This window comes from Pempheris klunzingeri, chromosome 14 (assembly GCF_042242105.1).
Source record: "Pempheris klunzingeri isolate RE-2024b chromosome 14, fPemKlu1.hap1, whole genome shotgun sequence".
Taxonomy (NCBI): Eukaryota; Metazoa; Chordata; class Actinopteri; order Acropomatiformes; family Pempheridae; genus Pempheris; species Pempheris klunzingeri.
In genome coordinates this window covers 9,207,091-9,229,667 of record NC_092025.1, presented here as the reverse complement: position 1 = coordinate 9,229,667, position 22,577 = coordinate 9,207,091, and the positions used below count along the sequence as shown (strand labels likewise).

The 22,577-nt window shown below is 41.4% G+C and overlaps 1 protein-coding gene across 1 annotated transcript in view; it reads right to left on the bottom strand.

The window, feature by feature from the left end:
* Positions 1-322: 322 nt before the first annotated feature.
* Positions 323-22,577, bottom strand: part of LOC139213353 (gap junction delta-2 protein-like) — a 34,024-nt gene continuing 11,769 nt past the window's right edge. The window contains exons 2-7 of the mRNA XM_070844031.1: positions 18,954-19,812; positions 9,921-10,018; positions 2,156-2,342; positions 1,889-2,060; positions 1,613-1,715; positions 323-1,492 (exon numbers count right to left, since the gene is read on the bottom strand). Of these exons, the coding sequence (XP_070700132.1) occupies positions 1,339-1,492; positions 1,613-1,715; positions 1,889-2,060; positions 2,156-2,342; positions 9,921-10,018; positions 18,954-19,812 (1,573 nt within the window). The 3' untranslated portion in view covers positions 323-1,338. The remainder of the gene's footprint in view (positions 1,493-1,612; positions 1,716-1,888; positions 2,061-2,155; positions 2,343-9,920; positions 10,019-18,953; positions 19,813-22,577) is intronic.

Sequence of the window (22,577 nt, the reverse complement as noted above, 5' to 3'; positions counted from 1 at the left end):
CACCTGCAGAAACTCTGACATGTTTATCGTGGGTTGCTATGTACATTAGTTAATCTCTTCTTAACCTGTGTTGTCATACCATGAAGACTCACACAGCACAGTGACTGTTGCACATGCGATCAATAGTATTATCAGAGGACAAAGCCTTACACTGTCTCAGTTTATCTATTCACCACACAAGAGGCTTCTTTACAGGTAAATCAAACTTTATTTCAAAATCATCCTCATTATATACGATGTATTAAAGTCTAAAAAGAGGGTCCAACGACATTAGAAATGAGTCACACACACACATCACTGTATATCATGTTTTTCTTTAAAGTTTTTCAAACAAGGTAACTCACTTTCTAAAATTACTTATACATGACTATTGTGATGCATTGGCATGTTGTAACCTATTAAACTTCAAATGTTATGCTTGACATTATTGTAAACCACAGCACTCCATACACTTCTTACCGTCCAGGCTGCCGCTTGTTTTGATTCATTTCAGCACACAGTGAATGAGACTTTAAACTTGCTTGATATAGATCCTCTAACACATTTTAGATTTGGTCTGGTTTTGTCTCTATCGTTCATCATTGTTAAAGTTGAATTATAGCTGTGTTGTCCCGCAGTTGCAAGCAGGGAACCTTTTCAAAACTCTCCTTGGTGGTGCATTCAAGGACACGATGACGTCCAAGAATTGATCACCAGTTGATAGGTTGATAGAGGAGCAACACTGGCAGCAAACAAAAAGCGAACAAGGACACGGTGAAAAATAAATAATGGATTTAATTGTTTCATCCATTGGAAATTCTCAAATCTCTCAATTCTCAAGTGGTGTGTCATTGAATGCACCAGCAGGGAGAGTTTTGAACAGTTCCTGACTGCAAGCTACAAGAACGTAAATAAAGACTGCAGACAACTAAACGGTGATTACTTCTCTCAAGCAGGTTTTATTGATTTTATAGTGAACTGAAATGAACTGGAACGTCTGAATGCCTGGAAGGTATGAAATCTAAAATCTATGGTTTGCGGTAAAGCACATGTTAAGCACATTAGATGCTTAGATAGTGAGTTAAAACATGCAGAACAACTGGAATGATCATTTAGAATACTATTTACAATTTTCTATGTAAAATGCTCTGTCTAATTGTTTACTGGTACTGTTAAAGGTATCTGTGCTCAACATGATGTGCGTGTTGTGTATGTGCACATGTCCTCATTGGTCCCTGTTTTGGTCCAGTTTTGTCTTGAAAACAGTCAGGTTACATTTCTCCTCGTGGCCTAAGGTCTCCATCCTTGCTTGCCTTTCAGAGGGCAGCAGGACGAGGAGGGTTTTGGCACTGATCGCATTCAGGGGTTGTTGCCGATGATCTGCCTGGGTTGTCCATAACCTACCATTCCAGCTTGAGATGCTCCTTTATTTGTGCCCATTTGCAGGCCGATGACATTTCTGCCTTCGCTCAGCTGCTCCTCTGAGAAATCTCTCCTGTTCTCTTGGGACTTCCTGCACAGATACAAACACACTTCCCTCAGTCCTCTATCGCAGTCGTCAGCACCGACATGAAACCTCCTTCGTTTGAACAACTATCCACACATGCATAGCGAGGAAAACATTCAAACTCACTTATGGAACCAGTTGGGGTCTCCTTTGTAAGTCCCATCATTCTTTGTGACAGCCAAACTACCCAGAGCCATCAGGGTCCTCTGGACAGCAGCCAGGTCCTTGCCTGAAGACATGCAACAGTCTGACATGAACAGAGCCCCCACCACATGCAGAGAAGAGACAGTGACCTGTGCTCTCCACCACTGAATACAGCCTCATTCACTTCCTTCCACTGCCGTAAAACGCTTAACAAGACTCTGTTGTGGTAATACAGATGAGTTCTGCTGGTTGTCTTACCTTCAAAGAGGTCTACAGTCTGAAACATATCAGTTTTGGTGACTCCATAGTTTTCTCCAGCTTTGAGGAACATGGATATTTGTTCCATCTGCTTAAATGCCATGCTGGAGGTCTTGATGGACTTGATCGGCTTGTTGGCTCCATACAGGCTGTTGATCAGCTCACACAACACCTAGACACACAGTGAATAAACAGATCCCTCTAAATATTCTCTAAACAATGCAAATTACAATGCTGTATTTAGAATTATGCAAAGCCAACACTCACGCATCCATCCTTGAGCCAGTTTTGGAACCCGGTCTTGCCTGGCTCAGGCTGGCCGATTCCAGAGCCACACTGGGCGATGATCCACTCCACCAGCCTTTCCTCCAGTTCCGCGTCGTACTTCTTAGCAATCTTACTCTGCACCTCGCGGCTCAGGCCATAGGCGGGACCTTGGTTTGCCATGCTGATACTGCTGGGAGGGAAAGTTGGTGGTGTTAGTGTAATAGGCAGGTAGCTGAGCAAACTTTGCTCCCTGGCAGTGTATCGTGTCCTTTTCAATATCAGATGTAACAACACTCCCATTCAAATCCCTGCCCTGCTCCCACCCACAGTCTTGGCTGGTAGTCAGAGCAAACAGGAATTTCGTCTTCTCTTCATGAGTGCATGTGTGTGTGAATGTGTTTCTATTATGTGTTCGGTTTTTGTAAGAACCTCTTGGTTTCAGAATGAGACGCTTTTCAGAAGTGAGCAAAGTGTGGCCACATGTTCAAGGGGACTTTTCAGATGGTGGTTATTTTATACAATTCAGTCAAGGTTAGTGTTAAGTGTTGACATCAAGAATTTAAAGGTCCCATATTATGCAAAATGCACTTTTTTATGTATTTTCAACATAAATATGTGTCCTCATTGTGCCCACACACAGCCAAACTATGAGGAAAAACTATTGTCTCTCTTTTTCTACTGCTCCATCTTTCAGTAAATGTTTGTGAAAACACACTTAGGCTCCCCTTGTGATGTCATAAGGGGATCTGTTGATCATGTGACCTCCTCCAGCAGGTTGACTGTCTCCATCCACTGAAAACCTCCTGAATCCACCTTGTTGTTTTTTCCTCACTAACACCAGCTCCCGGTAACACGAAGAGCGAAGCAGCAGATTATTTCTGTTTTTCTAAAATGGAGCATTCAGATGGAGGCTGAAAACAGCTACAGCAGCTACGTCTACTATGAAAAAAAAAAAATAGGACCTCAAAGCACAGATACGAACTCTAAAATGTGTAGAATATGGGTCCTTTAAGGCTGATGATTTAAGGAATAGTTCAACATTTTAGGAAATGCAAGTATTTGTTTTCTAGCAGAGATCAATACCACTGTCGCGTCTTTAATACGAGGCTACAGCCTGGAGCTGGTGAGCTTGGCTTGGTGTAAAGACCTGAAACTGGGGGAAACTGCTCTCTCTGTCCAAAGGTGAAGGCCACTTCCAGTCAGTTAGTTGTGCTTTGGTTGTCTGTCTTGTTTGCCACTTGCCAAGCCACCATATAGGTTCTCTCATGTGTCATTGCGTGAGGTCAGTTTGTTCAGTTAACTTGTTAAGTTGCTGTTATATTGAGTATAGTTATATTTTGTACAACTTTATAGTTATCACATTCTTGGCTTGTAATTTTAATTATTTTTGAGGGTGAATAAAATCCAAGGTTATTATCTACCACTCCTATTTCCTCATTGCCTCACTGCTTGGTCCCCAGCGCCAAAGGTTGGCTGACTGGCTGACCAGCACCTCCAAAGCTCACTAATTAACACATTATATCATATCTTTTTAATCACTGCAAAAACCTGAAGTGTAAAAAACTACAATTCAACTCCAGGTTCAATAACATCTTATATTCTCAGCCAAACACTTGTCTGGCACCTTATACCCTGTAAAAACATTATTCATTAACATTCATTATTACACTTGGGTTTTTGTATGAGTTAAACAAATGAGATAGCACATGCTTATCAGTGATCTTTAGAGGTACTGGTAGGGCGTATTTTGTTACGTTTGGACGGAATCAGACCAGCTGTTTTCCCCTGTATCCAGTCTTCGTGCTAAGCTAAGCTAACTGCAGACTAACAGACAAACGCAAGAGTGATATCAATCATCTCGACTGTCCACTAGAACGGAAACCAGGCTAGAATTTGGCAATAGGAAAGGAAGTCAATGAAGATTCGAGGACAGAAGTATAAGTTTGTCTATATTTGTGTGTATCATTATCATTTAGTCATTATTCAACAAGAATGTTTTGTACTGTGGAAGTTGAAAATGCTAAATGTCTTTAAGAATTATAATCCTGTTGTATTCTGTGTGTAGGTATGGCTGGCCTGTCTCACTTATTAATGCAGTATGAGCTTCCTGTTGGCCTCAGCAGAGCCGCCCCGCTCCCTGCATCCTGTTTGCTCATTCAGCTGTCACTTCCTTCCTCCCTCCCTGACAAAGGTAGCTATGTGTGTACAAGACTCTAAACAAAACAACACACTGCTGTTCACCATGGGAACAGCCTTTATGTGAAAAACAAACCAAAAAACAACATCCGTCATGAAAGTATGAGCCATACATGTTCACCACTATGTTGCTGTTATCACTTTTACAGATGTGAATAAGTGAGTTATTACATCTCAGTAATAATTCTGAATTTCCAGGAATGCAGATAACATATGGAGATGTTTATGGATGATAGGCAAATCTTCCTGCTCTCACTTTTTTTCTTGATTCCTGTCCAAGTACATGCCCACAAATGTATATTGTATATGTGTATGTATGTTCTGCAAAAAGAAGGGAAATATTTTCCGTTGTATTGTGTTGTATTTTAAAAAGGATTTTCCTATTTGCCCATCACATCCATTGTATAAGAGAGGCTTGGCTGCTTTACACAATATGCGTTGATAGTTTGACAAATCGTCTTTGTGTCTAACAGCTCCACACTGGAGCCCTAGCTGCCATAGATCACACTCATGTGTCTGTTCATTGTCCAAAGCTGCAGCACTGATGTGAGTGTGTGGAGGAGAAGTGTCTTCCTGTCCGCTGAGTTATTCCAAAACGAGCAACAAGGGTGAAGTAAACATCTTAACATCCAAACTCTCCACCAGTCTCTTTCTCAATTAGAGGAGTTCCCTCTGTGGTGTCCTGGCACACCCAGAGAACGTCCAACAGCTGCAAACAGGACTTGTTTCTGCACGCAGTAAACGATGAGGATGATGAAGTCAGAGAATCTACTCTTTCAGATTAACCCTTAATCTAACCTGCACTCTGGCCTGTGAGCTATTCATATGTGCCAAGCATATCTACCATGCACAGGACTGATTTTATCATGAACTAGACTGCAAACTACCATAATAGCACGAACCATTCAAGCATAGTGTGTAGAGGTGATTGAGTGCATGTTTTGGAAGATTATATAGACCAGTGAGCTTTAGAAATCAACTGGGAGTGGCCAAGTAGTTACTGGCAACATCTTGTAATCATAGAGTCACAGCCAAGATGTCAATAAATACCTGTGTGTGCTAGTGAAGCTGCTGGTGTAATTTCTACGTCTCATAAATTGGTTGATGCATTGCTCATACATGCTTTGACATGCATTTTCAATCATTATATTTGTTAATCAGTGATATTGAACTGTTTGTTCTCTGTGAGTGTGTGTAACTATTGTTATCTACTCATTGCATTATTTACTATACAGTGAGTAATGTGTCTTGTGGTTTATTATAAATGGTCTCACCGTTCAGGTAGTATTTGTTTCATGTCAACAGTCAAAGCAAACTGCCTCAGCTGCAGTACAAATCACACTGTAATCTTTTATTTTTTTTAGTTCTACTACTCTTATGCAAACCATAGTAAACTGAACCAAACTACTGCACAATGATGTAACTTACTTTCTCCCTACATTAATATTTCTAAGATCACATGTGCTTTTCCAGTAAACCTCTGCTTTACCTTTACACATCAGCACTCTTCAGTGCCTGACTGTCTGAGCAACAACTATCCTCTGTGTCTGCCCACTGATCAGCTCCTCGGTGCTTCTTGAGGGTTAAATCTTACTCAGATGCATCTCCCGTTTTTACTCTGATAACCGTCACTCTTATACCCCGCCCAAATTCTTCAACATTTGTATCATAGTAACCTCCAGTCATCCAGTACAAGATGTTTCACAACGTTCCCGCTATTGCACCCGTAGTCAATTCATTACCCCTTCTACTCAAAGAGTTTTTGTTTAGAAAAAAATGCATTTTTTTTTACATTCAAGCCTTCAAAAGGCTAAATGGTTGTTCTGAAGCCTAAACAGATGAACTGATTCCTACAGTGTTCAGGGTCATGTTTCCCTTTGTCCAGCTGCTGCTGATCCAGACTGTTAATTCAGCACTTTGTATTTCTTATCACTGAAGATAGTGAGAACAGCCCAGCCACCACCTAAAGTCGCAGTCTTTTAAGTTTCTGTGCACTCACTCGCACGTAAAAACTTTACCATGAGTCATAAATGTGACAACATGTGTGACAAACACGTGCAGGGATTTTACTGCCACATCCTGAACCAGCAGCACGGTGCTCAGGGCATATGTTCAACCAGAAAATTATATATTATTAGACAGTGCTGGCTGCATGTTGATGAGAGATTTGTCAGCGGCTGAAGCTGGAGCCGCGAGGCCTCGCATTTTGCAGTGAGCTCACGAGAAGAGTGCTGAGAGCAAAGGTAAATCAGCAACTGGATTTCATAACACAGGAATTTAGAGACTTGTGGGTCATTCAGAAGGCGCCTAATCCACTCAGAAAGGACTATACATTAACCCAGCGTTCCGTCTCATTCTGTGTATGATCAAACATGAGCAACAGGGCAGAGACAGAGAAGCAGGGTGGGGTGTATGATACATTACACCTCTTTTTCTTCACGTTTCCTGCACAGAGTTAGCCACAATCCTCAGCAGCAAACTGAAAACTGAGATTGACAAATGAGACCAGGAGAAAAGAAGAACAGGAGGGTTTACTTACTTTGTGTGGTAGCTTTCAGGTGAATACAGGTGAGTTTGGGCGCGTGTTGCTGTGCTCCCGCTGTTCTTCTTCTTTTCTGACACAGTGCAGAGTGCACTCTACAGGACTGCTACATAAATACAGCAAACCCTCTTGTCTGAAATATATGACTTCACTACATTCAACAGAAATAGGGAGCAAGAGAGAGTCAGAGAGAGAGAGATACGCCCTCAGGTCCTCTTATTTCACTCTATGACCCGCCCCTTTGCTCTGTTTCTTTTCCCCCACTCAAATTGTAATTCCTTATTTAGGAGAAGGACGGGAAGGAAAAAGAGAGCATGTGACTAGAGAGTTTGGTGTGGTCACTGAAAAGAATTCTCCAAATTTCTCCCTCTACCACTAAGGACGGAGACAGGATTAGGAGGGAGGGAGGGAGGGATGGTAAAAATCCTCGAGAACAGTGCAGTTTGAGGGAACACAGGAAGGGAGTTACAGTAATTAGAGAGCAGAGAAACACATGTAGGAGATTATTTATTGCCTTAATTCAAACTGGTGATGTTTGCTTCCGCTCAAATCTGTATGAGACTGAAACAGGAAGCTGGCAGCTGTGGAATGTGAATTCCCGCCTTTCTGTTGAGTTCCAGGTCAAGAAACAATAAAGAGGAAGAGGAGAAACAGGTCGTGACACATCACAACATTTTTTTTTCCCAATATAGTTCAAAATGTAAATTCTGGCAGCTGGAGGTGACTTGTCCTTGTGCACAGGCGCTACCGTTGTACATCCAGGCGGTTTCTATGACAACAAGGAGAGGCACTCCCTCCGAGGCATTTCAACAACGTCACCCCCCTCGACAGGAGCATGTCAGGACTTGGCGGGGCATTGAGATGACATCAGATGTGATAACACTATGAGGAGTTGGCAATGTGTGAAGTCATCGAGTGAGCCCATCGGTCATGAAGACTTGGGCGTCGAGAAATGCTGAGACACATTCATGTCAGCCATGTTTTGTGTCATTTCACCTACATCACACTCAGTTATGAGTGTAATGAGACTGAAACAGGAAGCTGGAATCTGCAGGGTTAATGACTAACGCAACCTGGTGGTGGTTTCATAGCAGATTATTTCCTCTTTCCTGCACACAAGCTGCACCTGAATGAAGGTTCAGAGGCAGTCAGCTAGCAACTTCGGCCTCCACTGTCACCACTTTTTCTTTTTTAATTCATTATTTGAGTTATTTTTTGTTAATATATTGTATAACCTCAAAAGGACAGAGAATGAAGAGGAGGATCAGGATCAGGATTAGTCATAGTATTTCTAGAAATATGCATTAAACCAGATGTAGCTTTTGTATGGAAGATATAAAATGCCTAAATTGAAACAAATCTAAAAGTGAATTAAGTGCAGTTCAAAGTTCATGTTCAAAACAAGACAAAACTTTTCTATGGATGTTGTTTTTTGGAAATGCCTTTTGACATGTGATTTAGTGAAAAGTGCACAAAGGCAATCAGTGAACGTTAATTCCTGTTGGCAACTGCATTACCCTGTCATGTTGACTACTGTCCTGTGGATCACCAGCATCTGTGATGAGTTCACCAACAAACCGACATCATTAGATGTTTTAAATGACCACTGCTGTAATATTTGTACACTCTGTTTTACCTTGGCATGCAAATCTGGGTTAGAATGCCAACAAAACAATCAGCCAATGCTAATATAACCGCGACATAAGTTGTCCAGAGCAGAAACAAAATTCCAAACTCACTTGTGGCCTCCATCAGTTGATTCAGTGGGGTGACGATTCAGTACATACAGGCATACATGAGCATAAGAAATATACACAAATACAAAACATATATTGTATTTAACTTTGTTTAATAGCTTGATTTGTTTTAATTTAGGCATTCTAAATCTTCCATATTTTGTCAGATAACCCATCAATTGTTTCAGTTTTATTTTGATATTTGAGATCCAGCAATGGATCCCCTCTGAATGGACTGAGACTCATCATTTATTTTCAATACGGGTATCATATCATTGTCATTACTTTTTAATCCAACAATCATTCTTCCTTTAAACAGTAACACAACTGGCCCGTCCTTCTTTCAATCTTCTATAATATTTATAGCACCAATTTAAGGTGGTTGTACTTTACCTTGGTATTACATTGAATTGCTGCTTGAATGTATAAACAGTAGCCATTCAGTAATATAGTCATGATGATAATACACCAGATGCTGCATAATGAATATTTTTACCTTTGATACTCTAAGTACATTTTGGTGATAATAATTTAGTAATTTTGCTTAAGTAGATTTTGAATCCAGGACTTGTAATGAAGTATTTTTACGCACAGGTATTCCTATTTTTATTTACTCAAGCATCTACTGGCAGCAACTCATTTCTAAAAGATATGCAATGAACTGGTTGACATGGTGGGGAGAGTTAGAGGGGTGTTACTTGGAGGACTGCTCATGTTCAACCAGCTGATAAATAGCTGTGTGTTGAACATGGGAAAAATATCCAGCAAACCTGTAAATGGTGTAAACACACACAGATGAGAAATTCCACATGGGGCTGAGCTCAGAGCGAAACACACCCACGGACTTTTCTACAGCTTAAGTGGTAACAGCTCATCCTTTCTGCAGCCAGATGGAACATCAATCAAACTTTTTCTCTTGTGTTTAAACTTTGCATCTCCAAAATGCATATGTTTGCAAGAAGAGAGACATACAGCTTGTTTGGCAGCTTTTTAAAGATAATTTCAGATACTTATCAGTCCCCCTGTGAGCCTCAATGGGCTGTTACTGCACAACAGCAACATCTGGTGGCCCAAGGGGGCAGATTACAGGTGATGTCAACTCATTGCTTCGTCTTCTGTGGTGTTGTTACAACAGCTAAAAGCAGCACTATATTCTACACTTTGAGACCTGTGTACTAAATGTGATCTTGTCCGACAGAAGGGCAATTTGATGTATTATACTCATTGTCCTGTAGAGTCAACCTTGTCCTGAGAACAGATTTAACACATTTAATTTTGTTTTCAGGTGCACACGGCTGGGTGTTGATGGCCACGCTGAGAACTGCAAATTGAAAAAGAGCTTCCTGGTGGACGGCGCACAGTGATGTCATCGAGGTGTAAAATCTGAAGCTGTTACACAGAAAAAAGAAACTTCACAGATGGAGAAGAATAACTGAGCACCAAAGGGGGGCTCTCAGAGAAAAGTGGTGCAGGTTTTTGTCAGATCTGAATAATTTAAATACAGAATCTATTTTGTGTCTAAAAACTAAAACAACACTATCTGATGTTTCATAAAATCTATCTCAGTGCTTTCTGACTTTTAAAAAGTTATAAATACTGGGCTGAGAGCGTCTGGGCTTTGGTCAAAAAATAAATAGATAAATAAAAAATAAGATTTCAGCATGGTATCTCTCAGCGTGACAAAACACAGTACACCCACTTTGGCCCAAACTGAAATGTCTGAACAAATGTTGGATGGATGTCCATGAAATTTGGTGCAGACATTCATGTCCGCCTTGGGAGGAAGTGCAATAACTGTGATGCTCCATTGACTAATTAATCCCATGTGACACCAAACCAAAACCCCACACTATGACAAAAAAAGGTTGGAAAATAAAAGTTGACACACGTCGTACATGGAGCTCAGTGATTGTAAAGAGCAGACTTTCCATCCAGCACTGTTATAAGGACACATTTTTAATTTGTCCAATACTTTAGTTGATGAAATATGAATATTTGTATGATTGACAAATAATCTTACATAGAGTTGAAATTTGAACTTGTGCGGTAGCTACAGTGTTAGAACATCAGAAGCATAATTAAAAAATATGATTTGTACAGCAAAGGGAATTTGATTTGTCCTTCAGCATAAGAACATGTGCATGTTTTACTTTGTAGTCGAAGCTTTACCTACTTTATGATTATCCAGAGGATTGAATCATAAAATTTACATTTTTGGAAGCAAACCAAGGATGCTGCTTCTCCTTTTAACCTTTATTAATGCATTCCCTTCATTCATTCTATTAGGCATGTGACTGAAGTCCTGATTCTGTTTGCATATTTCTGTAATGGCTCCTGTGGCCAAATGCCAGCTTGAAACTGAATGCTAACGTGATTATGCACTGTAAGGCCTTGAAACGGAGTCTCCACAGACTGAGTAGTGTGTCAGCTGAAAGGGAATTATTATTATTTCAGTTTCCTTTTTACTTTATTCAGAACATTTCATGCATATACCATATCCTTCCACAGTTGTGTAGTGTGATGGAAAGGTAGCTGAACTATACAGAAAGGATCACACATTTACAATGTGGCATTAGTCTAATAGACTAATGACAAAGTTTTCAGCTGGTGTGTAGGATCATATTTTTATCCTGATATTAAATGCACACAGGCACAGATCATCAGTAGTAATGAGCTGGCGGAGGTGTGAGGATGAAATACGTGAATAAAGAAGTCAAGATTAAGACCACAGGTGGTCCGGCACTGCCTGATCCTGTCAAACAGAATACGACCCAGACTCCGCAGGGAACATCTATGTAAATTCCTAATTTTTCCACAACTTTCTTTCCACTTTCAGTCAGTGAATCTGTGGCAGATGGCCACAGAATTATTTACACTTTTTCTTTTTCCTTTCTTAGAATAGGAAGCAAAATCCCAATAGACAGCAATGTGGCAGCTTTAACGCAGTAAAGCACTCCTGACACGCTTCATGAAAATCTGATTATTACCAATTAGCAGTGGGGAGATTTGCATGGTTTATTTTTCTGACACGAGAGCTGTAGTGTGGACTTTGGTCCTCTTGGAGGCGCTGTGTCTCAGTGTGATCCGAACCACTAAACAGACCACTCACTCTGCTGACACTCAGCCTCTAAACTGTGACCCCTAAATGTCCATATAAATCTTCTGCTCTCCACCTCCTCCCTCTAATAATGCTATGAGATGGCGACCAGCTGTGCGGAAAAAAAATGGTTCTGTCCTGCATGGACATGTTCAAGGTGGATATGCAGTGTGTGAGTCACTCACAACGGTCATTAGGTAATTACTTGGTTGCATTACAGCCCAAATCAGATGATTTGTGCACTGTTCTATTCAGACATGTGACTGCATGCCAAGGTTTTTGTAAAATGCCGCATTTGAAGCAAAGTCATACCTGCAGTGGGAACATCTGCATCCACTACTACTAGACTTCATTGCACACAGCTGATTGGTGCCGACTACATGCTATGTGGTGCAATTACAAAATAAGATTAGACTTCCACTTAATTTATGCGACCTCTCTTTATTGATCCAGAGGTGCACGGGGGGGGGATGGGTGCTTAGAGGGAGAAATTGTGAGCCAAAGGTCTGTGGCCAACCCCTTTTGTTTCAGGATGCGTGTGTGGACAGATCATGCTGCACAGGAGCCAGGAGTCCAGCTGATTGTTTTGGAGCACAATTTAGGGCACACGGTGCATACTGTGCACTTCTGTCAACTGCATCCAATTCTACATCAGCCTGCTCTGTCCTTGTGTTTTCAAAACCAACGTTAAACTGCCCACTGTCCACTGACTTTTAGCATTATGTTAAAATTATATTCACATGTCTTCTATTACAGTAGTCTGACAGTAGGATTCACAGCCAGGATTAGAAAAGTGCAATCAGCCTTTTAAGATCTTAAGAGAAAAGCAGAATCTGAGGTGTTCACACTAGATTTATTGCTGCGGTGACTAATTTGAGCTCCCAGTGGAGGATTAGATGTTCTTAATTAGGATCTTTAAAGATATGTGTGGTTGTATGCATGTGTGCATGTACAGGTATTTTCACGAATGCATCTTCAACTGTGGAAGGTTGATTTTGTTTTACAGCTGAAAAGGTTGGATGGAGAAAGTCTTTTTGGCAAGCTCTTGGGAGGGCTGATAGAACTATAGCGGTATTTATTGAAAAGAATATTGCTGTTTGCACCAGATTTCTTTCCTTTTACAGCTCCTTATGATTTAAACACCAGTCCTCAGTTTGCCCCCATCTTCCTACATTTCCAGAACAACATCAGAGACAGATTCGAGCTGAGTGTGTTGCAGAGTTACTTGATGGGTTGTAGGGGGTCTTTTTGAGATATACTCCAAATCTGTCTTACACACAGCTAGAGAGATGAGTGAGGTGTCGCGCCAGCATCAGGAGAGTAGATACTGATGGCTGGTGAGCTGTGGGGAGAAGATGTGTCAGTTTTCTGTCAGCGCTCTCTTTGAAAAAGGCAACAAAATCCTTTGTGGTGAGGAAAAAGGAGATGAATCAGGGTCAAAGATAGTTAAAAAGAGAGGGGAGGGTGGGGAAGGACTTTCCTGCTGTAGACTGGATTTTAGCTTCAGCAGCTTTGACAGATTAAGAGGGAGCTGGGTGCTGAAAAAAGGAATAATTCAATGTTAAACTCAAGTGAGGCCCAGGTAAGTCAGGGCAGGCCTACATGAATGAGGACAAAGGAGGTCAGAGGAAGGCAGGAGGGCGGAATAAGATGCGGAGGTGGAAAAAGAGCGACAGGAACGATTTAGGTTGAGGAGGAGAGGACCAGATGGAGACAGAGAGAGAGTAGAAGGGCAGTGAGGCTCTGCCAAACAGGGCTATCACGTAAGGAGAGCAGAATGGAGACTGACACAGATTGATGGCCCGAGACTTTAAGAGGCTGGAAGTGGAGCAGGCTCCAGAGAGGAATAAGCCATTTCCAATTTCGTCTTTCTGAATGAGTGAAGAGGCAAAGAGGGAAATATCCAAGGAACACAGGAGTGGAATAATGAAATGTTACTTCTCCTTGCTGTCTTATTTCTGGGATAGTTATGGATGAGCTGCAGAGAGAGCAGGTCACAGAGCAGATGAAATGTTGATGAGGAGACAAGGAGGAATGTCAATCAAACAAAGGAAAAATAATATTTATATTTTTTCTAAATTAGATCTTTTTAAGGTCTGACAAACATTGCTGCACTTGTCAGGGTTTGCTGAGCATTGCACTTAAGGGTCACACAAAGTTGTTACAAAAAAAGAGCACGAATCTGATGTTGACGGTAAAATCTACCCTGGAGACAGTTTAATATAATTTGTTATCGTGATCCTGGCCTCAGAGATAAGATACGACAACAAAAGTCACATCGGGTGGCGCAGGACGATAAAACAATGTCTTAAAATAGACCAGAAAAAGACACTGACGGAACAGAAACTGATCAAGTAGTCCACGTGTCGTCCACGTGTCAGGTACTCCACTGAGAATGAAAAGAATTTCAAACACGCAAACTCAGTGGTGACTCTAAATAATACAGTCAAATTAATTTCTACTGTTCTTTATGAAGTTCCGGATGGTATTCTGAGGCTGCTGTGTGCAGCAAAAATACGAGTCTTCAAGCAGCTGATGTGCAGACTTGTTTTTGAGGGATTCCTCAGGCGCACTGTGGAGGAACAAACATGAGAATTAAATCAAAATATCACAGGTGAAAAGGTAAAACTAAGATAGTTTGATCTGATCAGGAATCACAAACAAAAGTGAGATGAAGGTGACACTGCTGAAGTGTGGTCAGGGGTGTTCTTCACAGGGATCCCCTGACCCGGCAGTTTGGACAGTGAATGATTTGAGTTCAGGAGCTCAGCTGATCATCCTTCATGATCAATGCGAGGAGAGTGAACACGTGAGCACTTTAACATACACTCAATGATCTCCACAGCAGCCTCGGCTTTTTATTGTCAGATTGAGTTATTTTTATTCTTTTTTTTTTCTTATTTTGGAACGGTGAATATTTGATGTTTTTGTGCGTTGGCTTTACTGATGTTTTCAGGTTTTGATGTTTTAAGCTGAGAAAAAAAAAAGAAAAGAGGTGAGTTGCTGAGCAATGTCAGTGTCAGCGCTACTGTCTAACATCAATATCCTTCAACAGAGAGAGCGAATGTGTTACAGTGTTCAGGGGGCGCAAATTCATTGAGTGCCCACACATAATAAGATTTGAAATTTTGTCTGTAGTTTCAGTTTTCATTGCAGCCGTTTTAGTGGAGAGCAGAAAATAACATCAAGAGAAGAAAAAGAAGAAGAACTGAGTTTAGAAACTAACAGCACTTCAAGCACTCTGAGGTAGGACTGTTAGAAACTGGTTATCTTACAGCTTATGAGTGACTTACATTTATTCCCTAACCCACTCCAGTGGAAACTATTTGAGCTGAAGCCAGCATATGTCTCGTCTGTTGGTTGCACCAGCTTGTACATCCATATTCCACTGGACAGCACGCATTCGCCTGTTTTAAAGTAGTTTGCACAGCAGGTCAGTGTGTGTTTTTGTTTTGGTTGCATTTTGTTCATTTGCTCTTCTTCATGTTCACAGTGTAGCACCTCAGCCCCCTACTAATGTATAACTTTCCTTTCTTAAGTCTGAAGTCATAAACCTGCAGCGCTCCTGACCATCCCTGAGATTACACAGAGCCGTTAACTGTCTAATAGATGCTTAGTATAAGATGAACTCCTAAGTTGTAGTTATGCATTTGTGCTTGATGGACAGTCCTGAGTGCACAAATGTGGACGTATGTGGGTGTTGAGTGACAGCTCTGTTTCTAACTGTGATCTGAAAATATAAAACACCTGTACATCTCTTCCTGTAGGCAGCCCTGTCTAGTCCAGTCTATCACTGGGCACAACCCAAACAGGCCTGATAGAGGAGCATGAAGAACACAAATTTAATGTTGGTTCTTTTGAATAAGTGCTGTGAGAAAAACTTTTATTTAATTTAATAATTCAGTACATTAAATTATGTCAATTGTGATTTGTTCAAGTCTTTCTATTTCAAAATGTCCATTGAATTATTTATAGAGAGTAAAGTAATGACTGTGGAGTGTGGAAAAACTGAATGTGGAAAACTCTTGTGGTAAGCAGTGATCTGAAAGGATGTTTTTAATTAAACGGTATGTGTTACAAGGGTTTTTTTTATTAATATTATAAATAATTACATACAAATGGTAAAACTTATTTCACACATCCATTATCCATTATTTGCAGTTGTCATTGGAATTAAATATATTCAGCAGATAATGACTGCACTTTCCTATCATTTGGCTCATACCTCTAGGCACAGCATGTGTCTTAATTTCACCATGACTGAGTTTATACTCGAGTGTGCTCTGCAGGCCGACGCGCTGCTGTGGAGCAACAGCAGGAGAGATGGTGCAGTGCTGTGTCTGCCCGTCACTACTGTAGTGTGCAGTCTGTGGTGCTTAACATCATTACTGCCATCCTGTCACCACAGCAACCAACCTGGCTACATCCTCAGAAATGCTTTTATTTAGGCATTTATTGACTCTCTGCATGTGTGTGTGTGTGTGTGTGTGGCTTTTGGGTGCGTGTTGATGTAAATGTATATCACACCTGTCAATAAGAACACAGCACGGCCTTTAAGTGAATGAATAAGCGCACAATTCATTACTCTACATCCTATCAGACAATCCACTTTATTAACACACCTCTCCATCACCCTTGTCCCTCTTCCCCTAGTCACACAATGCTTTCATTGTTCCCCAGGACGCAGCCACATGAAGCCTGCAACCGACTGAAGCTTTAATAACACTAAAAGGTTCGCTGCCCCCATACATCTCCGTCAGTATCCTCGCTCATTACTGAAATTATCAGGTCGCTCTAATAACTTACCTGCCTTTGAGTCACGTTAAGCCTGAGAATCATTTCACTGCAAAAACTGCAAAAAAAAACTTGCGAGTTGTCTGTGTAAATGAGCAGAACCACAATGAGACGTTCTCGCATAGTTTTTCATGATAAATGCACTCAGTCGGGTTAACAGGTTGAATATGTATAATTCATCAACAGAAACCCAGAGAGCGTACTAATGTATCTGAGATGTATCATTTCTCAGCGTTGAATAATAGATATTAAAGCAAGTTTTGAATCTGTGCAGCTGAGAGCACAGTGTTTTACGCTGTGTTGTATATGCCTATGTATTATATACAGCACAAAAAGCTATTGTATATTTTATGTTACAGCAAAGCCACACTGCCATGAACCAGTGATAGAAAATCAAGGAGTGCATTTATTCAAATACTGTGTTTCAGTACATATTTAACACTTTACTCAAGTGTTTCCACTCTCTGCTACTGTATACTTCTACTCGATTACATCTAGTTATGAAATATGGTACGCTTACTCCTCTTTATTGATCGGACAGCGATAGTATACAAAACATATGATGAACTTCTAAAATGTGATGCATTGTTACAGTTTTAACTTCACAACTGTATGTAAAAGGAGCATTTTTATGCATAACAGATACTTTTCAATACTTTACATTAAGTACATCTTGTAATTATACTTTTTACTGGCATAGCATTTCGAATGCAGGATTTCTACTTGTGGCCCAGTGTTTCGTGGTATTGGTGCAGTTTGATATCTTCAGTACAGTATGTGTTACTGTGATACACTTACCTGGCAGCAGTACTTAGTAATTATCACCTGTTTGTTAAACACAGCACAGTCAAAATCACTGTTTGCATAATAATTTATTCACATATTTTTTCACATACTATATATTCTTATTGCTGCAGTTCTGGAGCCTTTCAGGTATTCACTTTCAATATTCCCACAACGGGATTCTATGTTCATATCTCTTTATATTTTTCATCTTCATGCATGCTAAGTATTACATTTCACAGGAGCAGGATGCAAATAAATAAAACAGTCTCTTTTTAAGTAACATGTCATAATCTATCCATTCTATTAATGCTTCAGTAACATGCCTTTTTCAAAGTCCATAGGGGGAAAACACTTTTCGGAACATATAGTCTCCATTAGAAGGTGAAGGCTTAACAAAGAGCACATTAATAATACATATTGTTAAAGCTGGATATCTATGATTAATCTTCATTACCACCCAAACCCCTGTTCCCCCATCCAAGTGAAGCCCATCTACACCGCATAGGGAGGCTAAGTGTAATTATTACAGCTCATATATGTACAGTAACTTTGAAATATGGCACCAAATTTGCTTGTGAAAAAAAGCTTGAGGTTACATGTTAAAATATTTGTGACTACAATATTTTTTCTTTGTTTGTTTGAAAAAAATCGTTCTATAATTCCATTCAGCCCTGTAGACAGCAATCACACTTAACAAGCCAAAGTGGAAACACTGGCACACTTTTCTTGACAGTTTTCAGTGAGTTCTCAGAGTAAACAGCATGCCTCGCAGGCATTGGGAGCATTGCAGTGCGTAACACAGTGTTGGAAAGTAAATCTTACTCATCCTCAATGCACCATAGGTCTCACTTTGAACAAAAGCTTCTGGGCAATGTCAGTCTGTAGTCTGATTGGCACCTAATGCAACAAAGAATATGAGGAATAGTGACAACTTCTAAGAAAAAGCCTGGGACATTAACAACAAATACAGTGCTCCAGTTTATGCTGATCATTTTTGTGTTTCACTTTTAAGTTTCTTGTTTAAAAAGGTGCTTGTTTGTCTGTCGAGTGGCTTTACTCGACAGTTATGGACAATAAGAAATTACATAATCTTTCTCTCAGTAGCTCAGATTAGTTTAGCATTAAATTTTCTGACTGAAGTCAGAGATTGGCTTTTTTTCCCACACACATGCGTATGCATGCACACGCTTAAGCTTTTGCATATGCGCACATAACTGGAAAATAAGGGGATTATTTCTGACCTACAGCAAAGGCAAATAATGAAGAACTTCAGATCATTCAACCTCAGACTATTTTTACAGTATTTTAATATCATTAATAATTGCTCAGTTTTATCTGTCGGGTTCTTTGAAGGCAGCTAGTGTCACCTTGGCAGAGCAGAACTCTCCATCATGTAAGCTTTAGGTGTGAGCTTTGTTGCAGCAACACAGTTGCCTTTTTAGGAAAAGTGATTCTTCTTTCTTAAAGTGTCAAAGACTTTGTGACTTGATGCTTCATCATGACTACACAGAGTCTGTCTGTGCTCCTGAATAATAATGCAGTGGTGAGTTTTGTGCCCTAATGATCGGGGGTCCAGGACCAGGGAAAAGCTCTTCTCCAAAATTTAAGAGGTCCTCGAGCCCCCAGGCAGAGAAGCCTCTGTCAGACGTAGGCTGACTCACTAGACTGGGTCCTGCCCAGGTTTGGGGCCTGGGACAGGTGTGAAACATCCTTCTTGCGCACTTCACAGATGGACTTCCTTCGGGCCTGGACGCCTCGGATGGCCGTCTTTATCTTCCTCCAGCCAAGGTGGTTGAGCTCAGCCAGGTTGAGCAGCACACATATGCCGCTTACTGCAAACATAAAGACCAGAAACACGGTCTTTTCTGTGGGACGAGACACGTAGCACTCCACCTCCTTCACACAGGGGTACCGATCACACTCAAACATCCCTGGCACATTGAAGCCATACAAGAAGTACTGGCCGGCCAAGAAGCCAATCTCCAGCGCGTTGCGGAACACCACTTGGATGACGTAGAAACGGGAGATGCCTTCCTGCCGTCGCACTTTGGCACTCTTGTGTGTTTGAGGGACCCCCCGGGGTCCGTTGGGGATCTCCTTGACCTCCAGGCAGTCATGATCCTCCTTACTGCTATCAGGATGCACCAGGATGCCGTTGATGTTGCGAGAGTGCAGCTTGCGAGCGTGATGGTCGTGATGGCGACCGTGGTGGCCATGACCGTGGTGATCCATGTAAGGATGCAGGAGAGAGTAGCTTCGGTCACGCGCTTTAGCAGACTGGTGAACAGAATATGTGATGAAGCACAAGCTCGGCGTGCACACCAGGATGATCTGAAAGACCCAGTAGCGGATGTGCGAGATGGGGAAGGCCTTGTCATAGCAGGCCTGGTTGCAGCCGGGCTGCATGGTGTTACAGATGAACATGATTTGCTCATCCTCATACACCTTCTCTCCCACTATTCCTACTATCAGGATACGGAAAATCACCACCACTGTCAGCAGGATCCTGCAGAGAGACAGGAGGAGAAGGAGAGGGCAGGAAGGGGAGGGGGTGAAAGGGACACAGACAGTAACAGTTAATAAGGAGCAAATGCTCAGAGATTCAGGAAATATCTGGGTATTATTCAGTGCACAACATAATCTAACTGGTGATTGGATGCTGCTTTGTTTATGTTCACCTTATACCCTTAAACCATTTCAGAGCACCAGAAAGAAAACAGCTTTCAGGAAAGATCCACTGTCGGATCTACCTGCGTCCCTGTCTGTGTATGTATATCAGTGTGTGTGCATGGGCACCTTCATCCATAAATACGTGTGGTGTGTGTTTATGCACGTTATCACTCAGCTGCTGTGACAAAAAAACACAGTATGGGATGGTGGTGGAGTTGCGCTCTAGATGGCATGCACACATGAGCTCACTAATCATAGGAGAATAAAACAGGTGATTTCACACTCGTCTCCGCTGCTGCGCTGAAATGGAACAGGACATAAATGGACATCAGCGTGTGTGTGACCGCACATGCATGCTTAAACTGTGATTTCTGTCCACTGATTTAAGGAATAGTGTAATAAAACATTGTCAGTATTTTTCCGATAATATGAATTCCTGCCTATACTATCATGAATCTCTTCATTGTTGCTTCATTAAACCGCCGTACAATTGTCCACAGCATTAATCACCATGATATGGGCCAGCGAATGTTACTGTTGCAAGGCTTTAAGAGGTGTACCTGTTTAAAGAGCTGCCAAAAAGTTGCCTCAAAGCTGGCAAAATGCAGGCTATTCCTTCTCCAAAGCATATAGTGTAGTATGAGTACTGATTATTAGCAACTCAGTGCCGAACCATACACTTGGCATCTTCTAAAAACTGTGGGGACTTCCCATTGAACATCATTAGTGCATTACTGCAGTTAGAGAGAACTATGTCCAGGGACCAGAGGATCTGGAGAGCAGTGCATCTACTTTTCAAGGCCTCTTAGAGACTGGTGTGCTGTACTGTTATCTTCTGGTTTCGATCCAGCATGGGCACTGCGGAGGAGGACTGGGGCTTTTGGGCTGCACTGTCAGCTCTTTCTAATGAGCGGAGCGAGGAAAGCCTGCACATCATGGGGCTCCCTGGTATTTATGCCACAATGCAGTGGATGTGCATGCTCCCTGCATGGAGGAGCCAATTACTTAGAACTGATTTCAGAGCACAAGAGGGCCACCCAGGGCAGCTAAAGGATACACAGAAGAGATGGGAGCCCCTGGTGGGTTAGAAAACTGGGGTAAATGGGAGTATGACAATATTCTTTAATTCAGGTGACGTAAGGCATAATGCAGCTGCTCTTTGTTCTGTTGTTTTCATCCACATGTCAAATGAGACTCCATACTCTATCTTTTAATGAGGACTAAGAAAATGCCCACGCCAGCCTTCTGTGGCGAGTTACCACAGCAACCTGTGAATTAGTGAAAGGTGAGGATCTGGGGAAGAGGGTTATAGACATGAAGTTTGAAGGAAAAAATTGTGAGAAACGTCGGAGAAGTTACACCTGCTTTTCCTTGGGGAGCGAAAAACTAAACGTCTTTGAATGGGCGACTGAGGAGAGAGCTCATGAAAGCAGAGTGGAAGGCAGGTGAAGGTTAAGAGGAACATGTGTTAGCGTGAAACAGACTTAAAATAGAGCAGAGCGCCGCTGCAGGACTGTTCCTGCTCCACCTGCGAGTGCGTGCCTGTGTGGGGTTTTTTTGTGTGAGAAAGACAGACACGAGGACACAGAGACAAAGAGGGAGAGTCAGCCATGTGCATGACTTGTGCAAAATGGCAAACGTGTCCGGCCGTCAGAGCTCAGAGCAGCTGCGAGCGCACACGCTACACTGACTCTCAGTATGTTTGGAAATACAGAGTAAAGCTTGTCTGCACTTTTGGTCTTCCGGAGGTTAAATTCACGTCGTGTGTGTCACTTAAGTAAAGACAATCAGTCACTTTCTGATCCTTCGCTGTCAGGACGATGCATCTGCCTTCTCCGGTGGTTTGACAGCAGTGGATTTGACCTAAGGGCTGATATTGATGGTTCTCTGCACCACAAGGAGTCATTTGACGCATACTGCTCACTGAGATAGAAATCTGCAGACACTGCTCATTTAAATGCAAATCTTTGCTTAAATAGTACAGTATAGGAAATATGAAAATAGCTCATGTACAGTGTCAGTGTGAGAAGCTCTGGATGCTTATTTAAAATGGTCTAACAGGACAGAAAAAAGCTTACGGTACATCTGCATTTACTTTCTGTGTCTATTCAAGGTCCGCTTCTTCTCATGCCAGTGACAATTACTACACCATAATAGCATTAACTAAATGTCACTAAGTCTGCCTGTTCTCCACACAAGCTCATAGACATGGACACGTCTTTAATTGTAAAAATGTCCACCATAACATTCTTTTCTTTACATCTGAATTGCAGCCTGCTCGTATCCAGGTTCATTTTATTCTTATCTTTTGACTTTCAATATATTCATTTGTATCTTTGTTTATCACCTTTCTGTCCTTACATGAAAAATAACACAGGCGAGTGTAAAAATGTGCAAGGTTATAAGAAATGTTGTTTGATTACTTATATGCACAATCAAAGCAGGAAAACATAAAACAAACTTGGATTTGTGAGGTGAAATTATAGTGCAGTCTATTTACATGCATTCCAACTGGTTTTTGTGGCTTTTCACTGTTCGCTGTCTGTTTGGCCATTGTAAATCAGTGAAAATATTCTTAATTCAGAGTTTTAAAAATGTATT